The following is a 27,653-nucleotide window of genomic DNA, read 5'->3' as shown; positions in this document are numbered from 1 at the left end:
AAACAAAATGTAGTCTCTTCAGCTGAGATGAATGGAACACTGTTACCACATTGCACATGACGTACGTCCTCCAACACACGCATGGAGGCACAATCGACAGACCTGCTTTAAAGCTTTGGTTCATGCAAGAGTCTTGCAGCTCACATATTGATTGGGCCAGTCATCATAACCTGTGCGCCGCGGCTGAAGCATTGGAGCCGCCACTAGCTTGGGTCCCCTCATGCGGAGACACAGTGGCGTTTGCAGAATTAGCCTCCTGTGAGTCCTGGTGTCCTCTGGGTGTGCTCCACTTGGCAAAGCCCCTGTACTTCAGCTGCTTGGCAATGTTGATATCCTGTCAGAGAGATCAAGATCAAGGAAAGATCTTGGTGAGTACATACAGTTACTGTATTGTTATGCCATGACCAGCATCACATCCTTACTGGCATTTTACCCGTTGAGGACAGTTTGATTTTGCTACAGCACGCATTTCCCATAGACGCTTGCCTGAGTATACTCGGGATCGTCCCCAACGGGTTAATACTTAAACTTCATCATCATCAGTATTAAAAACTCTCACATCACTATCATAATTATCATCACTGTAAACAGTGAGAGAAGGTCATAATCGTGCAGTTCATGTGCAACGTCCTGGCTGAACGAAGCTTTATTCTGAAGACAAGTAACAGTCAGACAAATTGCCCACCCTGCCTCTGCAATGGGGTCTCCTAGGGCTGAGTACTTTGTGCTATGCTCTTCATCTGTCTGGCAGACTCAACATGGGATATCAACATCAACACCATAGGCACAAGTGCCTTGTTACCAGTGTATAGGGCGGCAGAGCAAATTTAGTAGTGCCCTCGAGGAAATGCCTGTAAATTCCTGAATTTGGCATTCTGGCTACAGCACAAAGAATTCATCACGTCATCCTTTCGTTTCTTGGTCTAATGTCGCAGGGAGTCATCACCCCGCACCACTCACATTATCTCCTGTGCAGTCGAAGAGATCCACGCACGGTATCGTCCCTTCATCTGAGCTTTGGTAATCAATGATCTTGGCCATCAGTGGCTTCCACTGGGCGACAGAGGTCAGCGTTTCAAAGTGTGTGATTGCATCCTCGGACCACTGGTCACCTGCAAGCACAGACGATGAATTGGACGTGGGTAGAGTCTACAGTTAGCCCTTGCTGTGCTTTGTTCACCAAATGGCACACACACACTGCAGTGTTTTCTTCACCAATCAGTCACACTACATACCTGTAGTTTTGTTTTGCAAAATATTTGTCTGAAGTTATATTATACCAATAAATCCTGTATTCAAATTCATCACCCCATCCCCTCCTCCCCCTCCTTCCTTCCTTCTTCCTTCTTCCTCCTCCTCCTCCTCCTCCTCTTCCACCTCTGCTGCCACCACCACCAAGACACTGAAATAAAATTTTGATAATCACCACCATAACTCCCACCCATAACATCAAGTGTAGCCATACATTCATCCCATGGATCTTTGATTCACATTACCCTCAATACTGTAGAAGCTGCTATTTTCACATACAGGCATTTTCTCGAATGAGGTCACAGACATTTTTGCAAGCTTTGCGTTGCTTTGCGATTTGACATCGAGGCACCAATGCCTGTCTTTTCACTCCGCCAAATTATGCCATCAAGATCAGGTGGCAATGCTTTCGCATGTTGATAAATTTGCAGTCCAACAGTGATTCGGAAAATTTGTGACAATTAAATCTTCGCATAAATATTAACAGCTTTACAGTGAATGTTTCTGCAAATAACCACAGGGCTAAGCCCCAGTTGTTTTTGTTACAAGACAGGTGTAGTTAATAGTAGTCTAAGAACTGCCATCCTCGTCAAAACCTTACCTATGGGCTGCACACCAGCTAGAGAGAACTCCACTGCTTGAAATGGAAGACTCAAGAAATCCCCTCTACAAAAACAAAGAAATAAAAAAGGCAAAACAAAAACAAGGATTAAGGAATAAAGGGGTAGAGTGAGTGAGTGTTAAGGTTTCATAGGTGGGGGCAAGAATTAAAGTGCATGGAGCTTTAAAATCTGGTGTTTGTATCTATTTCTTCATTCCACATTTCATTTAAACCCATTTTCTACAACATTCTAATGAATCCAGACAATGCAGGCAATGCATTACATTTCTTTGTGCAGTCTCCTCTTAGATTTTCCTTTCATGTGGAACTGGAACCCAAAAGGTCGCAAAGCCACTGATCCGCCGACAGCTGTTATGATGAATTGCTTCAGGTTTATGCATGATACCATGTAAAGGTCGTCACTCTAGAATACAGCAGTTTGACCAAAGAGTTCACGCCTAATTGTTATAAACTGGCGAGTTGTACTGCTTCAAGTGGTCATCAGACACACCAACAGAAGTCAAGAGCCATCACATCAGCCGGGGGATCTTTGTTTTTTAAGAGCTCTTAGATATTTTGGCACAACTCGTACTTGACCCAGTACTGAAACTACAGCTTCATGATCGACTCTTCATCTTTTCATATGGCTTCATGTTTTGCAGGATTGAGGAAGAGAAGGCAGCATTCAAATCACTATAATACAGGATTAATCTTCCCAAGGAGACTAACACCTATAAATCCTTTTTGATCATTTATTGTAGGTTTGAAAAGACCTTCAAATACTTCGACTTAACAAGAACAAACAAACAAACCACAGTTGGATGATCATACGTAACATTTGTCAATTGAAGGACAGCAGGACCACAACCCATCGGTTGTGGTCCTTAGCGTTGATTCACAGGTGGGTGCCCCCCAACTCGCTTGGCCAATAGTTCTGAATGGCACAGCTTCTGTGCTTTTCAAATGAATGCAGCCTCTGTTGTACCCCTGGGCCTGCATTGTATCAGTGCACTTTAGACCGAGTCACAGCCTTGCAAGCAAACAACATGTGCCGTATAAAACCGCTTGAGAAGCCCTTTTTTTTCCAACGCTACTGTAAAAGTGGAAATTTTCGTGGTGTTGATATTTTCGCGCATTTCGCGCAACCAGAAACTAGCGCGAGAATAAAAGCACGTGAATATTTTAGCTTGCTATACGGTCCTGTGCGTGATGTCTTGATTCCGCGGATTTAAAAACACGCGAAACTCTTCTCAGCCGGCCAAGTGCGAAAAATTAGTCGCGCGAAAATATCCACTTTTACAGTAATTAAGACAGAAAACCTACTTCAATCTTTATCAGGTTTTATGAGTTCGAAGTGTTACAAAAGTATATGTGACCCTGCATCACAAAACCAACAAAAAGTCGCCACACATGGATTTTTAGTTTAAGGGCAGATTCTGAAAGAGCAGACTTTAAGCTTTGAAATGATGTATAATTCAATTCAGATGGACTCCCCTAACCCATCTAAATACTGGAAAGAAAACACATTGATCATTTAAGTTCTTGTGGTACCGTAATGTGTTACACCAAGAAAATGCCAATGATATGTAGTGGTAGCTGATTAGCATAGTCATCGTTTCGACTTAACCCGCTCCCTACGGGTACCTGGTTACTTGTGTGTTAAGTCTATGGGGATTGAAGAATTCAGTATGGAACGGGTTAAAATATGACCATGCTTACAATGGAAAATTTTGAGTAAATACATGATTTTTCAGCCAGATGTATTTCTTTCGCGTCGGGAAAATCCGTGGCGAGCGCACCCTCTGCGAGATGTGTATGGATCAAAAGTCTCATTGGTAAACCACACGTGTGTATGCTATTGAATCTGCGTGTATAGATGCGGTTCCAGTCGCATTGTTCCGCTTGGATGCTGTCCTGCGGGAAGCTGCTTTCATTTTGTCCCTCAAAGAGGGTCAGCTTTCGTTCGACAGTCAAGTCTTTCATCCGTTTGTTTTGGTGAACGTTACTAATCGGCCCCATGCTAGCATAGGAATTGCGCGCGAACAAAGACCTGCAGATTTCAATAGAGTACCCACTGGCGGTCCGCTTGGACAAAAGAAGGATTAGTAGGCTTATCCTTCTCAAGTGGACAAAAGACACTCTTCCAGGGCCCGGGACAGTTACTTTAGTTTCAAATACAGGATCTGGGAATAAAGGACTCAGATTTGGGAATGAATTACTGAGGCAGAAAGAAAAATCGCTAAGACAAAATAAAATGCTAGTATCTTTGGAATCATACAATTTTAGAAGGCAATTTTGTTATCATTTGAAAGAGGAGATGTTGCTCTAAAATTTTCTCACAGAGTGAAGGGGGCGTTCTTTTGAAGAAAAACACGGCTGACTCTTTTTTTCCATACTACAAAAAAATTTCTCAAAATTTTTTAATGTATGAATTATTTCTGCAATATTGCAGGTTCAGATAGATATTATGGCAAACTGACTACATGACACGAAAGAACAAACATTTCTTGATATATGTTGTGTAGAACTCAATTCAAAACAGTCAATAGTTTCAGAGATATGGCAATTTTAAATTTCATTGTCAGTCCAGTTTCGAAACGTTCTGGCATTAGGTAAAAACCTCTGGCACGTTAGGGGTTTTGGGCCTGGCACATTAAGAGTTAAAAGTTATCAGACTTGAAATTGAAGAGTTTGCTAGGGATTTCAAGAAATGAAAAGGGGCATCTAAAACATACCTGGTACCAGATCCTTCTACTCTCTCCCAAAAAGGGTTGTACAAAAACTCCTTAAAAAACACTTTCTTATTTATGTTCTGATTTCCAAATTGAAGCATAATGTAGAAGAAGGATAGCTCTTTCAGAAAACATGAAAAACTCAAGATTGACTCGGTTGACTCATTTCACCTTTTTTTGAACCCTCATGTAAAATCAAGGGATGCGACTTTATGTTTGTTTTGTGGCGCACGGTCACATATTGTGATGCATCGTGTGAATTTTCAGAAGAAAAGGTTCAATGGAAGTTATCATTGCTATTAAAGGACATTATATATGTGCAATATTTTCCTTACTGTATGGCGGACAATCTTGCAACAAAAAATAAACAATGAGCAAACGTTAATGGCGATTTTCTCTGTATTTTGTTGTCACAAAATTCCCATGTTTTCCGCATTTGATTTGAAATATCTCAGGATAGAAAGTGTGTCTTTTAATGGATCATACATCATATTAAAGCTTCTTAGAGACTGGCGTAACTAAATATCTTGTTAACCCGTTCCTAAGGGGAACCTGGTTTACCAGGTTAACGTGGTAGCAACTGATATGGTTCCCAAAATGAAGACAAGGGTGCCTGCTTCAGTGACCTACATCGTAAATTCATGTTTCTTTGTGTTAAAATGCTCAGAAAAGTGGGTTTGATAAAAAGATCAGAGTTTATTCTATCAGGATTTGTTCTCCTGCTGTTTAAAACTAGAAATGTCGCTACAGCGACTGGTTATACCCCCGTCAAACAACATTTCATAAGCTTTGGTCAAAACAACATTTGATAAGCTTTGGTCAAAAAACTGAGGAAGTAGTTAAATCCGCAAGATCTTTCCTTGATCTTCTGCCATTAATATGCCGTTACCATGGCAACGTACTTTCGGGTACTGTCGAAACATGCGTCTTGCACATCTACAACCAAAGGCACACGTCTGTACCAAGTTTCATGGAAATTGGGCAAAAACTGAGGAAGTAGTTTGCAACACAAAATTTTCCATCATTTTGGCTCATAATATGTGAGCTGTTACCATGGCAACATACTTTTTGTTATTGTCAAGAAATGTGTCATGCTGACCTATATCCTAAGACAAACATTCAATATGAATTCCATGAGAATTGGAAGAACACTGATGAAGCAGTTTTGCCATGAAGCATTTTGCCCTATATTTTACCAATAACATGCCGTTACCATGGCAACGCACTTTTTGCCACTACGGAAATATGTGTCTTGCACATTAACATATTCAGATGAACATCTGTACCCAATTTCATAAAAATTGATCAAAAACTGTGGGAGGAGTTCGCGACGCAAGATTTGTACCCATTTTTGCCCATAATATGCCGTTACCATGGCAACGTACTTTTGGGTACTGTCAAAAAATACGTCTTGCACATCTACAACCCAAGGCACACATCTGTGCCAAGTTTAATGGGAATCGGTTGAAAACTGAGGAAGTAGTTCGCGACGCAAGATTTGTACCCATTTTTGCCCATAATATGCCGTTACCATGGCAACGTACTTTTGGGTACTGTAAAAAAATACGTCTTGCACATCTACAACCCAAGGCACACATCTGTGCCAAGTTTTATGGGAATCGGTTGAAAACTGAGGAAGTAGTTCGCGACGCAAGATTTGCAACGGACCGACCGCCCGACCGACCGCCCGACCGCCCGACCGCCCGACCGCCCGACCGCCCGACCGACCGCCCGACCGACCGTCCGCTGATTCCTATATACCCCCTTCAAACTTCGTTTGGCGGGGGTATAAAAAAGGGGGTTTTACAGTATTATGTACCTTTTCCTGATTTAGTTTTTCGCTTGTTCTGCTGTAAACTCATACGAACATGTACATAATGATCAAGGCTGAGATCAGTTAGAAATGCGGGTTCGCTGACCCCGGTCACCTCATTCAGGTACCTGGTTTCGTGTAGAACAAAAGATTCTGAGAGCTCATCAGCGCACGCTCTATTCATACCTCGCACCCGATCGATATTTCCATTGTTAACGGGCACATGTAGTTGACCGTAGAAAGGGGGACACAATGAACCGCTTGACTGCCTTCACACAGCTGGGTTACCAACCTGTGTGCCTCTCTGTCGACGGGCGAAAAGAATCTCGTTTGGGGGCATTAAAGGCACTCAGAGAATTGCGAATGGAACAGGTTAAAAGAAAATTCAAAGAATCTGACTTGTGGCTGCTCTTGATGTGACGGGTCACATTTATGGAATGACTTCATGTAGTTCATGAATGAAAAAAAAAAATAGTTAATCTAGTACGTACACCATATGAAAGGGAGAGAGAGGCATGATTGGCCTGCATTTGGTATGGTGTGGGCGCTGGCACTACACTCAAACAGAATTGTGGGTTATGTTACAATGTTATTACCTCAGCAAGCACACATCAGATCTGGCCACAGCAGCACAGTCACCGAAGTCCACGTAGTACACATCAACCATGTCGTTCTCCAGCAGGCCTAGGACCCTGGCCCGGTACCAGGACTGATCGTGGGCAAAAGGGGAAGCAATAATGTCGCCCGCCCTCACAGCATTAACGGCAAATGACTGCGTGGAGATGGAGACAAAAATACTAGCTCAGCAAATAAGGTGGGTGATGATTTCCTCCTCTCTAATAATAATATGTGACCCGCTACGACAAAAAGGTCCTAAAGTCGCGCACGGTCGAAGCCGTGAAAATCGTGTTTGAAGTCAGAGCATTAAAAATTGGTCAAAACTTACGATTTTCTGATGTTGATATATTATTGGAGTCTAACATGTCTTCTATCATCTGTCGAAATTTTGAAGCAAAATGATCAAAGGGAAGACCAAAAAATAGCGTTTTTCTGAGCCATGTTTTTTGTCGTTTCAACGAAGCAGAAACTGGTTCGAAAATTTGGATTGAGCGCCACAGAGAGGTTCCGCCCCTAACAACGACCAGTGTGATCTCATTGGTCAGTTTGCTGCTTGCTGCTAACCAAAGCGTGAAGCTCGCACACTGCCCAGTCGACTGGTGCGTGCAGGCGGGGTGCGCTATGCTCAGCCGCTTCTCACACCCTGGTCACTGATTGATTGGTGAGGAGACCGCCGACGCTGATGTGCTTGAATGAACTCTTCGGGGGGTTGCTAGGGCTTACCTTTTATTGTCCAGAGGTGAAAACTGACTTGCGTGTCCCTTGATCGCGATTGCGTCGAAAGGAAGACTTTTTAGGGCACTTTTCTCGAAACAGTGATTTTCCAGACGTCTCGACATGCTTTTAAACATCGATATCTCCGCAGCCGATTATTTTTATAAAATGTGATATATATCAATTTAAAGCAGAAAGATTAGGGGATTATATGATGCAAATTTCAAATAATCAACCTCGCCCGACTTTAGGATCATTTTGTTGTAGCGGGTCACATATTATTATGTACTGTAAAAAATGATTCGCGGCATGAAAAGTCATGAAACGTCGCGACGATAGCTTTTTGCGATTGCGATACATCGCACGGAACGTCGAGGGGGGCCTCGGAGCCCCCCCCCCCCCCCAGCCTAGTTAGGGTTAATGTGGAATCACCAGCTTCTGTATGGACGTTTAAGGCATGCTCTGTTCACAAAATATTACTATAACCACAAAGCTTGAAGGCTTGCTTTACCTAGTGACAAATAATGAATGTTTCATAGTGAATTCCTATATATATGAAACTTAATTGGAGGGAGCAGGTACAAATGAAACAACTTGTTATTGCACTGAAGGAAAAGAAACATCCATGAATTCCAATACACTACCAAAGCGCTCGATCTTTTGATTCTACTAAACAATAAAACAATCAAAAGATTGTCTAAGACCCATCTTCACATCCTACGGATGGATCCTTTTGTAACCACACCCTTTTTCTCTACATCTTGCTTATTCCATCCGCAGATATAGCAGTGGAACCCATGATCAGAAGACGATATGTGACTCCCCACAATAAAAGGATCTGAAAGTCGCTGAGGGCTAAGCCAAGAAAATTTAGTTTGAAGTCAGATTTATCATCAAAATCGGTCAAAACTGTTTTTGGCATATAGTCTAATGTTTCGTCTATCATCTGCCCGAAGTTCAAAGCTAAATGATCAAAGGAAAGTGAAGAAATTAGCATTTTTGAGGGCCATGATTTTCTGACTTTCAAGGAAACAGAAACATATCCGAGAATTTGGATTTAGGGCCACACAATCATTTTGCCCCCAGCATTATAGCAATGAGGAACTGATCTCATTGGTCAGTGCGTGGCATCCTGGTTACTGATTGGTCATGCGTAGACCGCTGGCGCTATGCTCGAATGAACATCGAACAGGTTGCTAGGAGCATACCTTCTCGTGTCAAGAGGTGAAAACTGTCTTGCCTCCCCTTGGTCATGTTACAAATTGTACCTTCAGAAGGAAAACTTATAAGGCCGTTTTCTCGAAATGCTGATTTCCTAAACCACTTTGCATGTTCTAATAAAATCATCGATATCTAGGCATCCTAGTGCTTTTATGAGTTGTGTTATATACAAAATGAATGTGGAAGAGTAAGGGAATAATGCCATACAATGTATTATTTTCCGAAAATGACCTCCCCCGACTTTCGGATCCTTTTGTTTATAGCGTGTCACATATATCCAATGTGAGTGGGATAAAGCCATCTTCTAGATTCAAATAGGAGAGTGAAAGAAAATGCCCAGTATGTTCTGAGCTACTATGACCATCATGCATTCTTCAAGTCACAGGTCAACAAATGAAAAAAAATTATCTCAAAAAAAATGGAGGAAAAAAAGGTACACACCTGTACCTCTCTTCAACTAAACTTCCGGCACAAAACCCCATGTCAAAAATGTAGAGAGAATTCCATATAATTCAGTATTTCTTCTGAGTTGAAAAAAAAATAAAAAATTACACCTTCCTGTCATCCTGACACTGAGGGACACATGTACAGAGTAACATCAGTTCCCATGCAAAATAGAATTGAAGATTACGGAACTTAAAGACAACCATCTCAGGCCTACACTACCTTATCATTTTCAGCAATCATAATAGAAAAAAAGCAACATAAGTTTAAGAGAAAGATGTTTGTGATCAGCATGTGGTTCTTAAATCATAGAATTTAACCTGCTGAAGATAAGTCCCGAGCATACTGGGGCAAGAGTCTGTGGGATATGTGCATTGTAGCAAAATCAGCCCGTCCTCAACAGGTTAATTTGAAACACAAGGCAAGTACAAAAATGTGTTTCGCCCATTCGGGTAGAAGAAATCAATGTTTTTCTAACTCCCAGAAGTTCATTGACCCCGCCTATGACCTTTGACCTTGTGGTGACCTTCAACTCCCAAAGGGACATTTACCAGCCAAGTTTGGTCACAAACGGACATATACATCAAAAGTTATGAGCCATAATCGAAACATGCCATAAAAACTTAACATTGGGCCCTACAGTTCACCGACCCCTGCCTGTGACCTTTGACCTTGAGGTGACCTTCATGTTTGGTAAAATGTGTAACTTTGTATAACCACTCTTCCCTCCAAGTTTGATTGAAATTGAAGTCCTCAGTAGAGAGTTATTCAAGTTTTTGTAGCGTTACGGACGGACGAACGACGGATGGACAGACGCCGCAGGCGATCACTTTACAGTAGTCTCCCCTCACAGCCGCTGGGCTCGACAAAAACCTTGGGCTATGTCCTATGCACATCACTAATCATTAAACCACTCATCACAGACTCCAGACCTACGTCAGGAGAACTTTAAAGCTTCCTTTCTAGACATCTCTGATGTCAATAGGAGGATTTACCGGTTAGAAAATTACATTACAAAATTTCGTTTCTTCTCAGTCTAAGCCTGAACACTGTTAGAAAAAAAAAAAAAAAATCAGCTGTTCAAGCAAGTCCATGTGTCCAACCTACCATTAGAGGGAAGCCCTACAGAAGTGAACATATATATTGTCGCTGGGGCGACAAGACCTCGTATCTACAAAATGTCAAATGTTCAGGAGAGCCAAAAAACATGGCGGCCAAAGCACTATAGCGAATGGGATAGCCTTTCCTTGGACATGCCATGGTGGCTTCATTTTTGGGGTAAGACAGTTAGGCTTTGGACAGGACATCTCTTAACCGATTATTTGACCATTAATGAAAAAAAGTCATTTTCACCAAAATTGCAGATACAAGGTCTTGTCACCCAAGCGACGATATATATATATATTTATATATAGAGAGAGATTTTTCTTCTTTTTTTTTGAGGGGGGGGGTTATTCCTCTGAGTCTGCAAGCAATCCTTGGAAAATGATGACATTTACTGGCACACGTAAGTGGTGTACATAACAAAAACTTGAAGCAATGGCATATTGTGCACATTCACATGGGACAACTCAAATTTCATAAATATTTGACTGCAAAATGGATGGATATAACAAAAAACTAGATATATCGCTACGGCTACTAATATGCCTCCGCCATAATGCATGGTTCTCCTAATAGGTCTATAGTACAATGTCTTGACAATGTGTGATGACAGTTTCACACAATTGGCAAAATATTAAAATGACAGGTTTGACACAAATGTGCTGAATGTTCACTTTCCTAGAACTAGGTTCAATTGGATGAATGATTAAAATGTAAGAGTGCAGGTATTTGGGGAATTGATGATTTTTACTTGACTTTTGACCCTTTTATAAGTTTATGCATTGAGTAATTTTCAAGATATTGAGAAAAAGTATAATTTCAGTATCAAATGGGAAAATAGCATTATCTAAACCTGGTCTTTGACCTTTGACCTCACAGTTCCAAAGAGAATCACTGTTAGGTTGAACATGCATAAATATGTAAGTTTCATGATGATACCTTGAGTTACTTTCGAGATATGGAAGAAAAAGTGCAATTTAGCACTTTCACTTGACCTTTTACCTTTTGACCTTTGACCTTTAGGCAAGAAACTTCCCCCAAAATATAGATTGGGTAATACATGCCATACATCAAGTTTAAAAAAAAAAAACTTTCAGGCATATTGCATTTTAAGGAAAGTAGTGATATTTTGAGGAGTTGACCTCGACCTTTGACCCCCTGACCTTTGACCCATGACCCCCAACTTCCCTAGATAATCACTGCCCATCGGTACAAGCATATATACTAAGTTCCATGAAGATACCTTGAACCATTTGCGAGATATGGAGAAAAACATGAAATTTCATTTTTTTTTTCACAAAATAACCTGTGACCTTTGACCTTTGACCCTGTGACCCTAAAATCCACACAAAGTATTATCCCCCAAGGATATACCCTCATACCAAGTTTGATGTAAAACCACCACACGGTTCTTGAGATATCAACAAAAACAAAACGGGACAGACGGACGTACGGACGTACGGACGTACGGACGGACGGACGGACGGACGGACGGACGGACGGACGGACGGACGGACGGACGGACGACCCGAAAACATAATGCCTCCGGCCACTTCGTTGCGGAGGCATAAAAACCAACTAAAAGTGGTATGCAGTTGTGAAAATGGCCAGTAGATCTACACAAATGCTTAGCCATTATGTATACAATGAACTCATATTTACAAGGGTTGATCATGTTTACACCTGGATCTACAGAGACACACCAGGTGAAACACCACATCTGAAGATGTTCCCGGCAGGATTCAAATGCGGGATACCTACACGTGTACTCCGCAGATCGATCTGTACTAGCTCCAACTTTTATATGTGCTGCCGGGCAATGGGATTTGTTCTTTAAGCAGCATCCATACGTGTGTCTGTCAACAGCATTTGATGATTTGTAATCACCCAGGACATATGGATCAAAAGTTATGAGCCATAATCTAAACGTGCCGTAACAACTGAACATTGGGCCCTAAAAGTTTGTTGACCCTGTCTGTGACCTTTGACCTCGTGATGAACTACAACTACCAAAGGGACATCTACCAGCCAAGTTTGGTCACAAACGGACATATACATCAAAAGTTATGAGCCATAATCGAAACACGCCGTAAACACTGACACATTGGGCCCTAAAAGTTTGTTGACCCCTGCCTGTGACCTTTGACCTTGAGGTGACCTTCATGTTAGGTAAAATGTGTAACTTTGTATAACCACTCTTCCCTCCAAGTTTGATTGAAATTGAAGTCCTCAGTAGAGAGTTATTCAAGTTTTTGTAGCGTTATGGACGGACGACGGACGGACAACGGATGGATAGACGCCACAGGTGATGGTAGTCTCCCCTCACCTATGGTGGCCTCGACAAAAACCTTGGGCTTTCTCCTACGCACATCACTAGTCATTCAACCACTCATCACAGACTCCAGACCTATGCCAGGAGAACTTTAAAGCTTCCTTCCTAGATATCTCTGATGTCAATAGGAGGATTTACTGGTTAGAAAGTTACATTACAAAATTTTGTTTTTCTCAGTTAATAAAGAAAGCCTGCTGTTTAAAAAAAAAAAAAAAAAAAAAAAAAAAATCAGCTGTTCAAGCAAGTCCATGTGTCCAACCTCTCATTAGAGGGAAGCCCTACAGAAGTGAACATATATAGAGAGAGAGAGAAAGAGAGAAAGAGAGAGATTCTTCTTCTTTCTTTTTTTGAGGGGGGGTTTATTCCTCTGAGTCTGCAAGCAATCCTTGGAAAATGTTGACATTTACTGGCACACGTAAGTGGTGTACATAACAAAAACTTGAAGCAATGGCATATTGTGCACGTTCACTTGGGACAACTCAAATTTCATAAATATTTTGACTGCAAAATGGATGGATAAAACAAACAAAAAACAACTAAAAGTGGTCATGCAGTTGTGAAAATGGCCAGTAGATGTACACAAATGCTTAGCCATTATGTATACAATGAACACATATTCACAAGGGTTGATCATGTTTACACCTGGATCTACAGAGACACACCAGGTGAAACACCATATCTGAAGATGTTCCCGGCAGGATTCAAATGCAGGATACCTACACGTGTACTCCGCAGATCGATCTGTACTAGCTCCAACTTTTATATGTGCTGCCGGGCAATGGGATTTGTTCTTCAAGCTGCATCCATACGTAAGTCCGTCAACAGCATTTGATGATTTGTAATCACCCAGCTCAACCCAAAAAAAAAGAACAGGCCAAAAAGCCCGGCCTGGTTAGGGTTAAATCCTCTTTTCTCCCTTTCCTACAAAACTGCACCTCTGAACTCTCTTAGTATTTCAATCACTTTTTGAATGGGTTAGGATGGTCTATTCTAACAGCTTACATACCATCAGCCTACTCTTTTAAACTACGTAGAAAAGTGGGAATTCATTTTGGCCTACAAAACTTTTTTTGTGGGTTTGAGCTGTGCAGTTTCATTTGGTAAAGGTCAACCGTCCTTACCTCTTGTGTTTCGGGCTTGTTGTAGAACTCGGTCATGTTGTCTTGGAGAAGGTCCAGCTGCTGCGCCTTGCTGTTCACCATCTGCAGCCAGAAGTGGCCTGGGTGCTCCACTGCTGACATGTAGACCGTGAAGAAGTCTTTGCCCTTAGGCGGCTCCACCACAGACGTCTCCTCCGATTCCAGAGGGTCTCCGCTACTGGATACATGAGGTGTATACAGGAGGTGCACTTACAATCCATGACAAAATTGGGAAATGCTCCATAAGCATTGCCTTTTGAGGGCTGCCAATATTCACATAACCAAATTTTAGAGGGTAACCAGGGAGATACTTGCGTTTTACATGGCTCCCAAGAGAAAGGTGCAAATCATTTTCTTTTCAGGGAAGCTGCTACTTTCTTGTCAGGGCAAGAAGAGATTAATTTTTCAGGGACTCTCCCTCAACACCAGGTAGACTTAGCAGCCCTGCTTGACACATTTCTGCCATGATTAGCTGTCATTATTTCACTGTTCAAATGACAGCATTATGGCATAAATGAACTGGCGAGTGATCTGAGGTGCAGTTTAAACTGTTAAAGGCATACAATATCTCTCATTTGTTTGATTGACAGGTAACAAATACCTCAGTTCTCTCTGGTCTGTGACATACACATAGTCTACTCCACATTTATGGTGTGCTAGATTCAACAGAACTGTACAGCCAACTATACATGTTTACATTATGAACATCATCGCCCAATTTTCTGGTCCTTTCAGAAATGTCACGATCAATATCCTGAAGAATATTGGCACAGATGCACAGACTTTTTCCCGGCTCTTGTTTTGTGGTCACCACCTTGGATGCGTGCTCTGACTTGCTTGCTTTATACCTGCTTCTTCCAAGGGTTCTTCTGTTGGTGGGGCGGCTGTTTCGGGCGCAGCTTCCTCAGGGCCCTGAACGGCCACACTCTGCTTGGAAGGCTTTCCTGTGGGTCTCTGTTTTCTCTTGGCGGCGGCTTCAGCCAACCTCTGGTTATAATCTTCTACCTCGGCTATTTCCTCTCTGATCATATACTGCATATTAAGAGAGCAAAGGGGCATCATGTACTTTAATTCACACTACTCATGTACTCACACTAAAGACAGCACTGAAATGTGTAATGTACTTGTCAATTGTAGTCCCGGCCCCTGGGTACCCGGGGATGGCCGGGACTTGCATCCCACTTTCAATTTTCGGATGTTACACCACCCGCCAAGTCTCCGACAGGTCGGGCAAAATTTTCACAGAAATCCCCCCCCCCCCCTAAGTCCCCGGTAGACCGGGCAAAATTGAAGTAGAAATCCCCGGCCAATTCCCCGACAGTCCGGGCAATATTTGTGCAGAAATCCCCGGCCAAGTCCCCGACAAGCTGGGCATATTTGCATAGAAATCCCCGGCCAATTCCCGACCCTCAAGGCCCTGTCACACTGCCCAAAAGTCGCATAAACGCATGAATCACACAAGAAATTTGATTGTGCGTGCTTGTCCATTGAGAATTTTTGCTGATTTACGCAATGAAAATCACCGATGAATTGCACAAGAACTACGGAAATATCACTCAAAAATCACTAAACCACGCACTTTCAGCATATAAGCACTCAAAGGCCCCAAATAGGGCGAATTTGTGGTTGTGCGCGACGACTGAGGTCCACGGAAAATCATGCATAATCTGCGCTTTATCACCAATGAATTGCGTATGAATCGCGCATGATTCGCACATTATGAACTTGATAGCGGCAACATTTTCGTAAACGATCACTGATATTCCATGCATATTTCGCGCATTGTTCACGTAAGAACAACGCAAACTACGCAAAAATTACATAAACAGCGCAATACTGCGTAAACTTTTACGCAAAGCCGAATTTCGAGTTTTGAGTCTTTGAGGCCCTGTCACATTGCCCAAAAGTCGCGTAAACGCATGAATCAAATATTCACGCCTTTTACGCGATTTGCGCATTTCATGAGTTGTCTGACATGGAACATTCGTAGTTAGTCAGCCGATGTGCGTCGGATCGGCGCTTTACGCGATTCCGGGTTTTGAGCAGCTCAAAACTCTGCTTCGCATCAAAGTATACGCAGTATTGCGCTGTTTTATGTAATTTTGGCATAGTGTGCGTGGTTCTTACGCGAACAACGCGCGAATTATGCGTGGAATATCAGCAATTGTTCGCGAAAATTTTGCCGCTATCGCGTACACCGACGACTTTCCACTAACGATTAGCAGACATAAATAATGATGCATGTTTCGCGCTTGTAACACCAGCGTACGTATCACTGAAAATCACTGACAAAAAAACATTGGCGTATTAAACAGAACACACAAATAAGCGCATGTAATACTTATGAAATACTGATCGATGAATCACAACAACTCACGTAGCCTATAATTGGCGCTATATTAGCGATTTTTGCGTGATCTTTCCGTAGTTCATGCGCAATTTATCTGTGATTTTCATTGCGTAAATCAGCAAAAATGGTCAAATTCTCGACGGACAAGCATGCAAAACCAAATTTCTTACATGATTTATGCGATTTAAACGCGACTTTTGGGCAGTGTGACCGAGCCCACATGGATCGCGTAAAGCGCCGATCCGGCGCACACCGGCGGACAATATGAAGGTTCCACGTCAGACAATTATTACAAATGAAATGCGCAAATCGCGCATGTTTCGCGCAAGGCTCGATCTTTTTACATGATTCATGCGTTTACGCGACTTTTGGGCAATGTTACCGAGTCCTCAATAGCGGGGAATTGCTAGTCAAGCGAAATTTTTACGGTCACATTACCGTCGTACTGGAAATGGTACAAATAACGCGATGCACGGTCAACTCTCAAGCAAAATCCGGCACAATCCCAGCCAAAATTCCCGCCCTAAATCCCTGCCATTTGGTTGGAGCGAATTTCCCCCGACAAGCCCCGGTTTATTCCCTACCCACCGGGGCAAAATAAGTAAATCTCCCCCGACAAATCCTGGTCCATTCCCGACCCACCGGGCCAAAATAATTGAATTTCCCCCGACAACACCCCGGTATATCCCCGACCCACCAGGGCAAATTGAGTGGATTTCCCCCGACAAAGCCCGGTCTATTCCCGACCCAGCCGGGCGAAAAAAATGCTGAAATCCCCACCCAACTTGGTTGCAAGTCCCAGCCATCCTGGTACCCAGGGGCCGGGACTACAATTGACAAGTGCATAAAGTGTAACTTTATTGCTTTAGTATTGATCTACCTGCAAAAGAGACACAGCAAAATTAAAAGCATATCACATTTTTTTTGCTACTTTGGCTATAAAATGATATGGCACCATATGATGATAACTACAGTAATTGCTTGACTTGCCTAATGCACAAATTCATCATGTGACCACTTGCGAGATGGGAGAAAGAGATTCAATAATAGATTATTCTACACACATTGCTCACATAGAGTGGTAAATTTATGTAATTGGTTAATCAACATAAACTGCCAACGCATTTTCACGACTACGAATTCTAGTTCTATAGAGCAATCATCATGACTAGCAAATATTTTCCTTTCTGGTCAAGACATCCCCTCCCCATCCTTCCTCTCCCTTCCTCACATTCACTTCTTAACTTTCTTTTTTCTCTCTTGATGGGGACTACTAGACCATGGATGTACAAGACTGACCTCTGCAGTGTCCACCTGCAGCTTGGAGCCCCTGATGTAGCATGACCTTGTGACCTCTGGCTGGGTGGTGTCCTCTGCCATCCTGTCGATCTTCACCCGCGCCCCACTGCTGTTCTGGATCTTCCTGATGTTGGCACCTTGACGACCTTCAACAAAAAGTGGCACAGATTGATCGATTGGCTCTACTCAAGACTTTGTGGACATTTTGTTGAACACCTGGACAAACTGGCAATGCAATATGACATAAGTGCATACTAATATTATTAAGATTAATCTACATGCTTTCTGTTTCTTAACCCGTTCCTTCCACAATTGTCTGAGCACTTTCAATACCTCCAAACTAGATTCTATGTGCAGGTTGAAACAGAACGGACAGATTAGTAATCCACGGGAGCGAAAGCAGTCAAGTGCTACAATCGTACACGTAATCCCTTTCGATGGTCAACTACATGTGCCATCGAACAATGGAAGTATCCATTGGGTGCAAGGTATGAATAGAGCGTGCGCTGATCATGGGCTCACAAACTCTTTTGTTACACACAAAAGACTAACCTGAATGGGGCGAGCAAAAAAAAAAAACAAAACAAAACAAAACTTGTAAGTTTGCATCTTCAAACGTTGATGTTGTCACCATGCCTACCTATGATTCTTCCGACAGCTTGCTGTGGAATCAGGATTATCTTGGAGATAATTTCGGGCTGGGATGCCAGGAAGTCCTGAATGAGTTTCTCTGCCAGGAGGATGCTGTCACGGTTACCACTTATTCTGAGATGCCTATCGGCGTCATCGTCTCGCTTCGTCTCATCCATGAACTTCACCTGAGCCCCGCTCTCTGCTTGGATCTACAAGTATGCGAGGAAAAATTGCAGGAAATGAATTGAGAACTGAAATCAGAATTGAGGCATCACCATGTCCAAGACTTAGTCTTGCAGTAAAATTATATCTTATGTATGTACTTTGAGTGCCAATTGGTGGAGGAAACCCTCAAGCATTGCACACACTGTCAAGGGTTAAGCAACAACAGTAAAGTGGACTGGCTCCCACTATAATGGGAGGACTAGAAGTGGGCATGTATTCTACCACAGTAAACTTTTACAAATATTTCAATTAAAAGTCCTTTTTTGTTCAATATAGAAAAAAAAATGAATAGATTTGATTTGAGTTGATTTATTGGTTTCTGCATTATCCCTGTTCATGCCAATACAGTACAACACATACATATGTACATGTGCACACATATTGTTGATACCATATACAGTATATATTAGTTGTTTACAAAGTAATTTTGTTCCCACTTCGTTAAAGGGATGGTACAGTATTGGTGGAGATGAGAATTGGGCTTTTACCTTTTTGCGAGATACAGTGCACTCCCGTTATAACGAAATGCTCGGGACCGGCAGTTTTCTTTCGTTACAACGAAATTTCGTTATAACCGAACAAATACAATATACAACGAAAACAAGGAATCCACGTATATATATATCATATTCTGTTTGCTGAAGACTCATCATACACTGGAAAGCTATGTGAAATGTGATTGGATAACTGTATTACAATAATAAACGCAAGTTCCCCTCAGAAACTGTGCGTGACACATGGAGCGAACACACAGTGGTGTGAAGCGTTCACCCATGCAGAGACGCTATAAATGCTTGTTCCGCTACGTATTTTCGAAAGCAATGCGCATTTCGTTATAGCGGAGCACATTTCTTTTGTTTTTCTTTGCCTGTGGCGCTCGGAAAAGACTTCGTTATAACGGAAATTTCGCTATAACCGTGTTCGTTATAAGCGAATTTTGTACCATAGACTTTAATGATGATAATTTTGGGACCAGAAGATTTACTTCGTTATAACGAAATTTCGTTATAACCGTGTTCGTTGTAACGGGAGTGCACTGTACCAAGAAAACACTTATGATATAGTACAGAGCATACCATTTTAAGAGGAATTCAAAGTTTACTTGAAAAAAAATCGGTTTGGAATGACTGAAACATCCAAAAATAAAGTAAAACTAAGCGATCGTAATAAAGTGTGGGTCCCATACTTTATTAGAACCACCCTTTTTTGGATATCTCAGCCATTTCAAAACCAATTTTCATCAAATAAACGTTGAATTCCCCATAGAATTACATGCTCTTTCATATTTCATACGAGGTTTCTCATTATCTCACAAAAAAATGTTAGAAACCTGAAATTAGGTCTCAACCAAAACTATACGATCCCTTTAAAACAATGTGTTACAAAATGTATCAGTGATACATTGAATAATACAGAAGGACTGCAACTTAAGCCTAGCTTAATTTGCTTGCAGCCCTTATTCACAATAGATATAAAAAATAGAAGGGAGGGATGACTTGCGTAGAGATAGGATAGAAGAAAGGGGAAAAGAAAAAGAGGTTTGTTCGCTTTCATCAAGGTTAAGACATAGTTATGTCACCTGGATCATTGATCAGCAAGGCACAACAAAATATTATCTCACCCAGTTGCAGATGAACAGTTTTGTATGCCAAGTCACATGGTTACGTAAAAGATATAGCAGTGCAGCAATATTTTATACACAAAGTAATTCCATGTATAGTGCATTGTACATAGATATTGGCACACTCAATAATGCAAACGAGCTCAAAAATGCACAAGTTCTGTGTTTTGTTTTGTTTTTTCCTTCTATCTCTCTCTGCACCATCTAGAAGGCAGACTAACTTTACAAACTTTTTTTCCCCCTTTAACAAATTTCTCAGCCTCATACTGTTTACCCTCATTTGATTACCTAAATCCTCCATCTTGAAGTACAGCAAATTCAGCTCAAAGAGATTACTAAGGATCTTGAATCTTAATCTGAAAGAAATTGGTTGATTTCTTTATTTTAATCATGTACCACCCACTGCCTATTGTTTATTTTCAATAAAGCCAGAGTTTCCCTGCTCTAAGCTTTTGCTGGCTAGGTTCTGAAATTGAGAAATACTGTAGGGTAAGGGGTAGATTATAACAAATGATTTGGCATCACTGCTAATGTGACCCTGCATCACAAAACCAACAAAAAGTCGCTCGACAAGGATTCTTAGTTAAGGGCAGGCTCTGCAAGAGCAGACTTTAAGCTTTAAAATGATGTATAACTCAATTAAAATTGGCTTTCCTAATCTATCTAAATATTGGAAAGAAAGCACACACTCTGGAAAAGTGTGTACTGAGAAAAAAAAAAAAGGCTCCGAAGTATAAGGTCTATTCAAGCACTTAATCTTACCGAGCCATGCTAGCTGTGCAATGCACAGGAATAATAATAATAGTTTAGTAATAATAAAAAAGATTATGTGTAAAACGCCTTCACAGCAACAACATACAGTAAAGGAATTATAACTGACGCTGAAACTGAGCATGCTCTATTAACACATTCTGCCCATGACTAATGCAAACTTTAAAAGGCAGGAGCACCATTCTTTCTGAAGTTATTATAGTTGAAAGTGACGATTGTGTCAAGGATTTTTAAGAAAAGAAAAGGGGGCTCTAAGACATACCAAATTACACTATTCTGCATAAAAAAGAGTTATAGAAAAACTGCTCAAAAACACAATTCCCCATTCGTTTTATGATCCCAAACATGATAATGTGAAAGAAGAATTGCTCTTAAAGAAAACCTCAAGATTTACTGAACTGATCTGTTTCACCTACATGTACATGTATTTTGAGTCCTCCCATTAAATCAGGGTGTGCAACTTTTTGTTGGGTTTGTGATGCACGGTCACAAATCGTGCACATGGCAAAATGTTGTTACCCTATGTGCACTTCCACACCCCCTAATGAAAATCTGCCATGCGCACAATGGAATAGTCTTCATCTCTTACCTTGCGGATGTTACACCCATCTCTTCCAATAAGAGACCCAACTTTAGAACAGGGGACACTCATATCAATTGTCTGCCTCTGGGCTGTGGCAAGATTCCCCGAGGGTTTAAGTACATCATCTGGATCTGGGGAGGATGACAAAGAAATTAATAAGGATCAGACTGTTTACATCTCATGGTCTTAATAAGAAAGAGCTTAAATATCTGCAAAACTGGGACACTTAAAATTCATAGCAGATTTAGCTGTCTCGGCTTTATGCTGTTGAAGGGTTGGATGCACCTGTGAACTTGGGCCCACTTTATGGCAAAGGAGGTATTTCACCACGAGTTTTGCCGGGTGTTGTGGCGTGCGCCTGCAATCCAGCTACAGTGCTTTGGAGGCAAGGGCGGGGATATGGCTCAGTAGGTAGTGCGTCTACCTTCACATCCAAGAGCAGCGGGTTCAAGTCCCGAGTCTCATGGAGCAAAGTTGTGTGTAAGCATTCCGCCCCTCTAGTAAGAGGCAAAATACTCTGTCCCTCAGATACTGTAGGATATTAAATAGAGGTCCCGTGAGTGTGCTAGCCACAACACATGCATGCAAAAAACATCCCATTCATCACCAAGAGCAGGGTGCCAACCCTTTAAAGTGGTCCCCCAACCCATCCACACAAGAAAACAAGCGAATGATGCCGACCCCTCGTGGTTCGCCCCAGGTGACTAGCAATAGTCAGCAGACGGTATCAAGCAGGCACACTGTGCCATACGCTTGAACGAATGACCATGAGTTCACATGAATTACAGTCAATTTTAGCCATTAATTGCTTACGGGCTTACGACATGTCAAAAATTTGCAAGCTTCACAGGGAGTCTGAGGTCCTCAAAGACTTTTTGTGAAAACAAAACACTAACTTTGCAACTCTCTCTGCCTACATGTAGGATTTGCTTTATGTTAATGATGTTTCCTAATGCTATGGGAACATACGTACATAATTTGGAAAGTGCAACAATCATCATAATCATAATCATAATCTCAAGCAGGAAGCAGACAAAAGATTCAGACCAATGATGTACAATGTATTATCTTCAACTACCCCATGACACCCCCCCCCCCTCCCACTTACAACTGTAACTTTGAACCCTTCCTTGCTTTAGTCAATAATCCTATAATAATCCAATAATAATAATAAACTTTCCAAGAGGGTAATTGCACATATATTCCAACACCCTGTGCACTGACCATCTTCTTTCTTCTTCTTGAGGAGGAGGTACAGCAGGACAACAGAAACGGGCAGAGCGACTGCCAGGGCCACTTTCTGTCTGGTTGTCAGCTGGTCCATCCTGTCAAATCAGCTATCTGTCACAAAAGAATCAAGAAACGGGAGCAAGAAGGCTACAATGAGCATGATATATATCAAGCAAATGCACCAGTACACGCAGAGGACATTCTCTTCTTTGCTTTGAAACAGAACATAATATATCAAAGTATAAGTTGCTTTGTAACAAGTTCCACGAAACTAGGATGGCAAAGGAATATTTGAACAAGCTCATACAATAATTTAAAAAGTTTAGTTGGTCTGAATGTTGATGAGTCAAACTTTAATACAGCGAGTAAAAGTAGAGTAAATGGTAACAGTTATTAGCTGAGCAGTATGCCTACTCTGCGGAATACCCACCAGTAATGTGTAAACAAAGAAATATCCAGCAGAACGTAGCATTGCCAATTTGCATGACCGACATAGTATGTACATGGAATCTGCATTCCAGGGCTGTGTCAGGGAAGGGGGGAGGGGGGGGGGTGGGGTAATGGGGGCTATTCTGTACATACATCACATGTATTTACAGACAGCTGTAACATTTTTTCATCAACACTTTGTGCAATCCAGTGTGGTGTTGAACATAAAACATTCAGCAACGCTGCACGCTGGCTCTGGTCCAACGGTCCCTGACCAGTAAAGGTCACTGTTGGACCAGTAACTTTTTCAGGAATGGACCAGTAAAAAATGGAAAAACTGGGTACCGACTGGTCTGACAGAAAGGTCGGACCAGTAGAAAAATGGGTTAGTGTGCAGCCCTGCATTCAGGTAAGATTACGGTCCTATCAACAAACAAAGAGTCCCAGCATAAACACCAACAAGTGATGATGTGAATGGCAGTAGTAGTGAGTATCAGTTGTAAACACTGTCACTCTCATATCAAGCAGTGGCAAATTTTGCAACTCCAAAAATGAAAATAATAAAAATGTGGTAACTACATGTAATTGTATTATGGTCAACAATCTCTTCAATATCTCTGGAATCAGCTCTCTAATGATATTGGAGAATGTTCATCACTAGATCAGTTCATTGATTGAAGTCTCATTTGTTTGTACAAAGTAATTTTCATTTGAGTAAACTACTTATTGATGTGTTTTTTTAGGTTGATACAATGATATAATTTACCTTTTTTGTTTTTTGTGTGTTCTTATACATGTGTCTGTCTTTTCTCATTTTTCCAAAAAAAAATTGTTTATTATTACAATCATCTAGAATCCTCACATAAACCTACATACATACAAGTTTGAATAAAATCCAACAAGATACATATTGTGGCTGATAGAGCACATACAAGACATGTGCCATGGTATCTAAGTCAGAACACTGAGGGCGCCATCACCACAAACTGTTTGTGTCCTACATGTAGAATGACTACCCGTACATCTCCTTTTCAGTAAGTCTGAATAAAATCCCTTGAGTAATAATCAAGCGATTGCATAAATTGACAACCATTTTTGTAAATTTTGACCTGATCAGGGTGACCTTTGACCCTGTAAAAGGTGGACCAGAAGGGGCAGCATTACAAATGTAGGTATACCTGTAGGTGTCTAGATTTGACTACCTGTGGTGATACAATTTTCATGTAAATTGACCCCCAAAAAAAAGGAATTTAAAAAATGTTACAAAAACACAGCCCAGCAATGAAAAATTTTGTGTATTATAAAGATGGAAAAAGCGAGGGCACCACCACCAAAAACGATAGTCGTCTTTGTTTTACCATAATGCACCTTCATGCCAAATTTGAAGATGATCCATGAAGAACTGCAGCCAGTAGAGCGGAACGGAAGAGCACTCACAAGAAAATGTCTGCGGTAGATGTAGCAAGACAAGGCCAAATCCATAGTATCCTCTGACCACAGGCCAGGAGTATACTGGTAAGTTGGTATTGCAATAATATCATTCAGGATGATGATGATGATGATGATCCACAGCATTTGTATGGCGCCATATATCTGTCACAGAAACATTCAAAGGCGCAGACTCCTCCAAGAGTTAGCAATTAAATGTCTGGTGAAAAATGTGAGTCTTGAGTGAGGCTTTGAAGTGATCCAGTTTGTCAATTTCACGGAGGAAAGATGGGAGGGAGTTCCATAGGCGAGGAGCAATAGAGGAAAACGCCCGGTCTCCGTATCCCTTGAGATGTGTGATGGGCACCTGGAGAGTGAGGCCAGATGAACGAAGGCCAGGGCGAGGCTGCCGTCGCTCAATTAGAGAAGACAGGTATCCTGGGGCCAGACCATGAATGGCCTTAAAAGTGAGAAGTAAGATCTTGAAATCAATTCTGTTCTTGATGGGAAGCCAATGCAGCTCAGCCAGGACAGGGGTAATGTGATCATACTTCCTCAGCCCGGTGAGCAAGCGTGCTGCTGCATTCTGTACTGCTTGAAGTCTGTTCAAGGTTGCAGATGGAAGGCCAGCTAGGAGACTGTTACAAAAATCCAGTCTTGATGTTATGAGTGAATGAATGATGCTTTCTGCTGCTATCCTTGTAAGCAGAGGTCTAATAGCTGCGATGCTACGAAGCTGGAAGTAAGCAGTCTGGCATACCTGCGAAACATGCCTATCCATCCTCATAGACCCCCAGGTTACGGACGTTATCTGCAGGAGAGACAGACACATCACCGACCTGAAAATCCATGGAGACAATCTTGTTTCTCATTTGTGGAGAAGAAATGATGAGGCATTCAGTCTTGTCATCACTGAGTTTCATGAAGTTCTTCACCATCCATTGTCGGATATCTGACAGGCATTCAGTCATCCTCGTAGCTGCTGCTGTTTCTTCAGCTGCCACTCTTGGATCGAATGTCACATAAAGGATCTCATACGCAATACTGAAAAATTTATCTTTTATGACTGTACTTTTAGCTATATGTAATTTCTGTCTACTTTCAGCAGAGACTTGCGCTGAATTGGGCATTTTAACAAGTGTAGTGGCTTTTCAGCAGAGTCTCAGCTGTTATAAATTTCTAACTTTCTAGGATTTTATAATTTTATATTACCTCCCTTACATATCACGAGCAGTGAAACAGATACACAGGATATTGATACAAACATATTGCTCATCCCATGATGCAGAATTTTGCATCAGCCTGAACTCGCTGCAGAACAACACACAGGTATTTTTCACATGATCAAGAACTGACCTGAACAGTCGCGACAGACAGCTCAAACTAAAATCTCCCCTCAATTCCATCTTACCACAATACCAGATAATGCATTAAGTATTCTTACATGGTAGTGCAGCTGCAGTACAGCATGGCATTGCGTGATAATAACGCAGCTAGACCATCTAGTCAGATACAAGGTCCCTTGGCCCTGGTGGTCCCACCTATTCACAGTGAACGAGGTGATCACCTTTCTGCTATACAATGTATACAATAATAACACAATATGGGATGTTGAATAAATCATTGTACTTGCTGGGATGTTGTATGTCATTGGTGGGGTGGACCAGGGTCCCGTTTCATAAAACTTGTTACCTGTATCAGTGTCAGTGACAACTGCCACATATCTGACAAATTTGCTCTTAGCCAATCAGATGCAAGGATTTCAGTAGCTTATAACAACTTGGACAACTTGTCACTAGAGATTTATAATGACAAGTTTTATGAAACAGGGCCCAGATCAGTGGTCATGACAACCCAACATCCACCCATAATATGGCAGAGTTTTGCATGCATTGCATCGATTGTGCATACGATACGATGAACTAGAAGAACTCACGTCTAACGTTAAATCTATCCCAGAACAAGCACCAATTTCCATGGCCTACATTTCTACAGAAAGTGTAAAGTACAGCAGCTGCTGTATAACGTTAGTATTTATACACACACACGACCTGACTGATGATGTTGTTGTTTGTATTTGGAAGCACATGTCTTAGTTCTGCCAAATGTGAACTATCAAAATCAAATGCCATGTTGCGCTAAGCCTAAGGCCTCGATCGATGAGTATAATAAGTTTTATGAACTACATGAATGAAGATGCCACTTGTACATCCTACGAGTATGAACATGCCACTTGTCACATCCTTATAACATTATACAGATCGTGATGATGGGATGAAAGTTACACATTATTACAGTAGTCATTGTAGCCTTAAAATACAATAATAGTACTAACGTTAATTAGTAGGGCCTAGATGAGCTGGAACTATACTTGACTTGAGTGGCCTACACTGCATTACCGCCTTCTCCACTGATCAGGCATTGATTGAGGCCTAGTCTAACGCTTAACATTGTTAGATGTCTATGTCAAGTTAGTGTTACAAGTTGTATAACGTTAGTTAGACATTCATTCACACATTAGCAGTCCAAGACCAACGTTAAAGTCTAATTAGGATACCTTCAAAACACAAATGGAAGACGTCAAACACCCTTCGACCAACTAGACATCTAGAAGAAACTTGAAGGACGTGAGCTGACAGTCTATGTACAAGTGCACAGCTTGTAGAGCTGAGAGTTAAATTCACCAACTGAAACAGGCAGTTCAGCACACCATTTCTTTATCGGTCAGTCCCGTACCCACGTGTATACATTGTATGTACAGATACCGTATACTAGCTAGCTAGCAGACTGCAATAGAACCCCATGCAATGATCCACCTCGCACCAGTCCTACTGCAAGCAGCAGCAGCTGTGCGATCGGACCGTCTGTGCTGACTTAGACGCAGAGGGCGCACTAGAAGAATGATAGACTAAAGTATCAGAACCTGATGCACAATGTTATACCGGTAGTCACATAAAAAATGTACCTTTATTATGTAGTGACCAATATATCAGTTAAAAGGTATTATTTTGTACTTTATGACAGAGACCGTACTTCAAAATCTTCAAAAATGGGCTTATCGGTTTTGCGAACAAACTCTTACCCTGTGTTGATGATGATGCTGATGACGATAATA

The 27,653-nt window shown here is 41.6% G+C and overlaps 1 protein-coding gene across 1 annotated transcript; it reads right to left on the bottom strand.

Annotated features, from left to right (window-relative positions):
• Window positions 1–163: 163 nt before the first annotated feature.
• Window positions 164–27,223, bottom strand: LOC139734882 (tudor and KH domain-containing protein-like). The gene is made up of 11 exons (XM_071645664.1): window positions 27,096–27,223; window positions 22,676–22,792; window positions 21,458–21,576; window positions 18,259–18,460; window positions 17,619–17,764; window positions 14,881–15,001; window positions 13,952–14,178; window positions 6,994–7,169; window positions 1,853–1,917; window positions 961–1,112; window positions 164–334 (listed from the first exon to the last, which is right to left on the bottom strand). Exons 2-11 carry the CDS (start codon window positions 22,773–22,775, stop codon window positions 164–166), a joined length of 1,479 nt encoding a protein of 492 aa, XP_071501765.1. The 5' UTR covers window positions 22,776–22,792; window positions 27,096–27,223.
• Between the last annotated feature and the right edge of the window lie 430 nt (window positions 27,224–27,653).

This window comes from Diadema antillarum, unplaced genomic scaffold, assembly GCF_040938485.1.
Source record: "Diadema antillarum isolate AM-2024a unplaced genomic scaffold, OU_Dant_1.0 seq00000550_RagTag, whole genome shotgun sequence".
NCBI lineage: Eukaryota > Metazoa > Echinodermata > Echinoidea > Diadematoida > Diadematidae > Diadema > Diadema antillarum.
This window is presented reverse-complemented; position numbering and strand designations above follow the sequence as displayed.

Coding starts and splice junctions, on each gene's coding strand:
- LOC139734882 (XM_071645664.1), bottom strand. CDS start 22,775: ATGGACCAGCTGACAACCAGACAGAAAGTGGCCCTGGCAGTCGCTCTG. Junction 15,002..17,618: donor TGCAGGTGGACACTGCAGAG/GTCAGTCTTGTA, acceptor CTTAATATGCAG/TATATGATCAGAGAGGAAAT. Junction 1,113..1,852: donor AGCTGGTGTGCAGCCCATAG/GTAAGGTTTTGA, acceptor CTGTGCTTGCAG/GTGACCAGTGGTCCGAGGAT.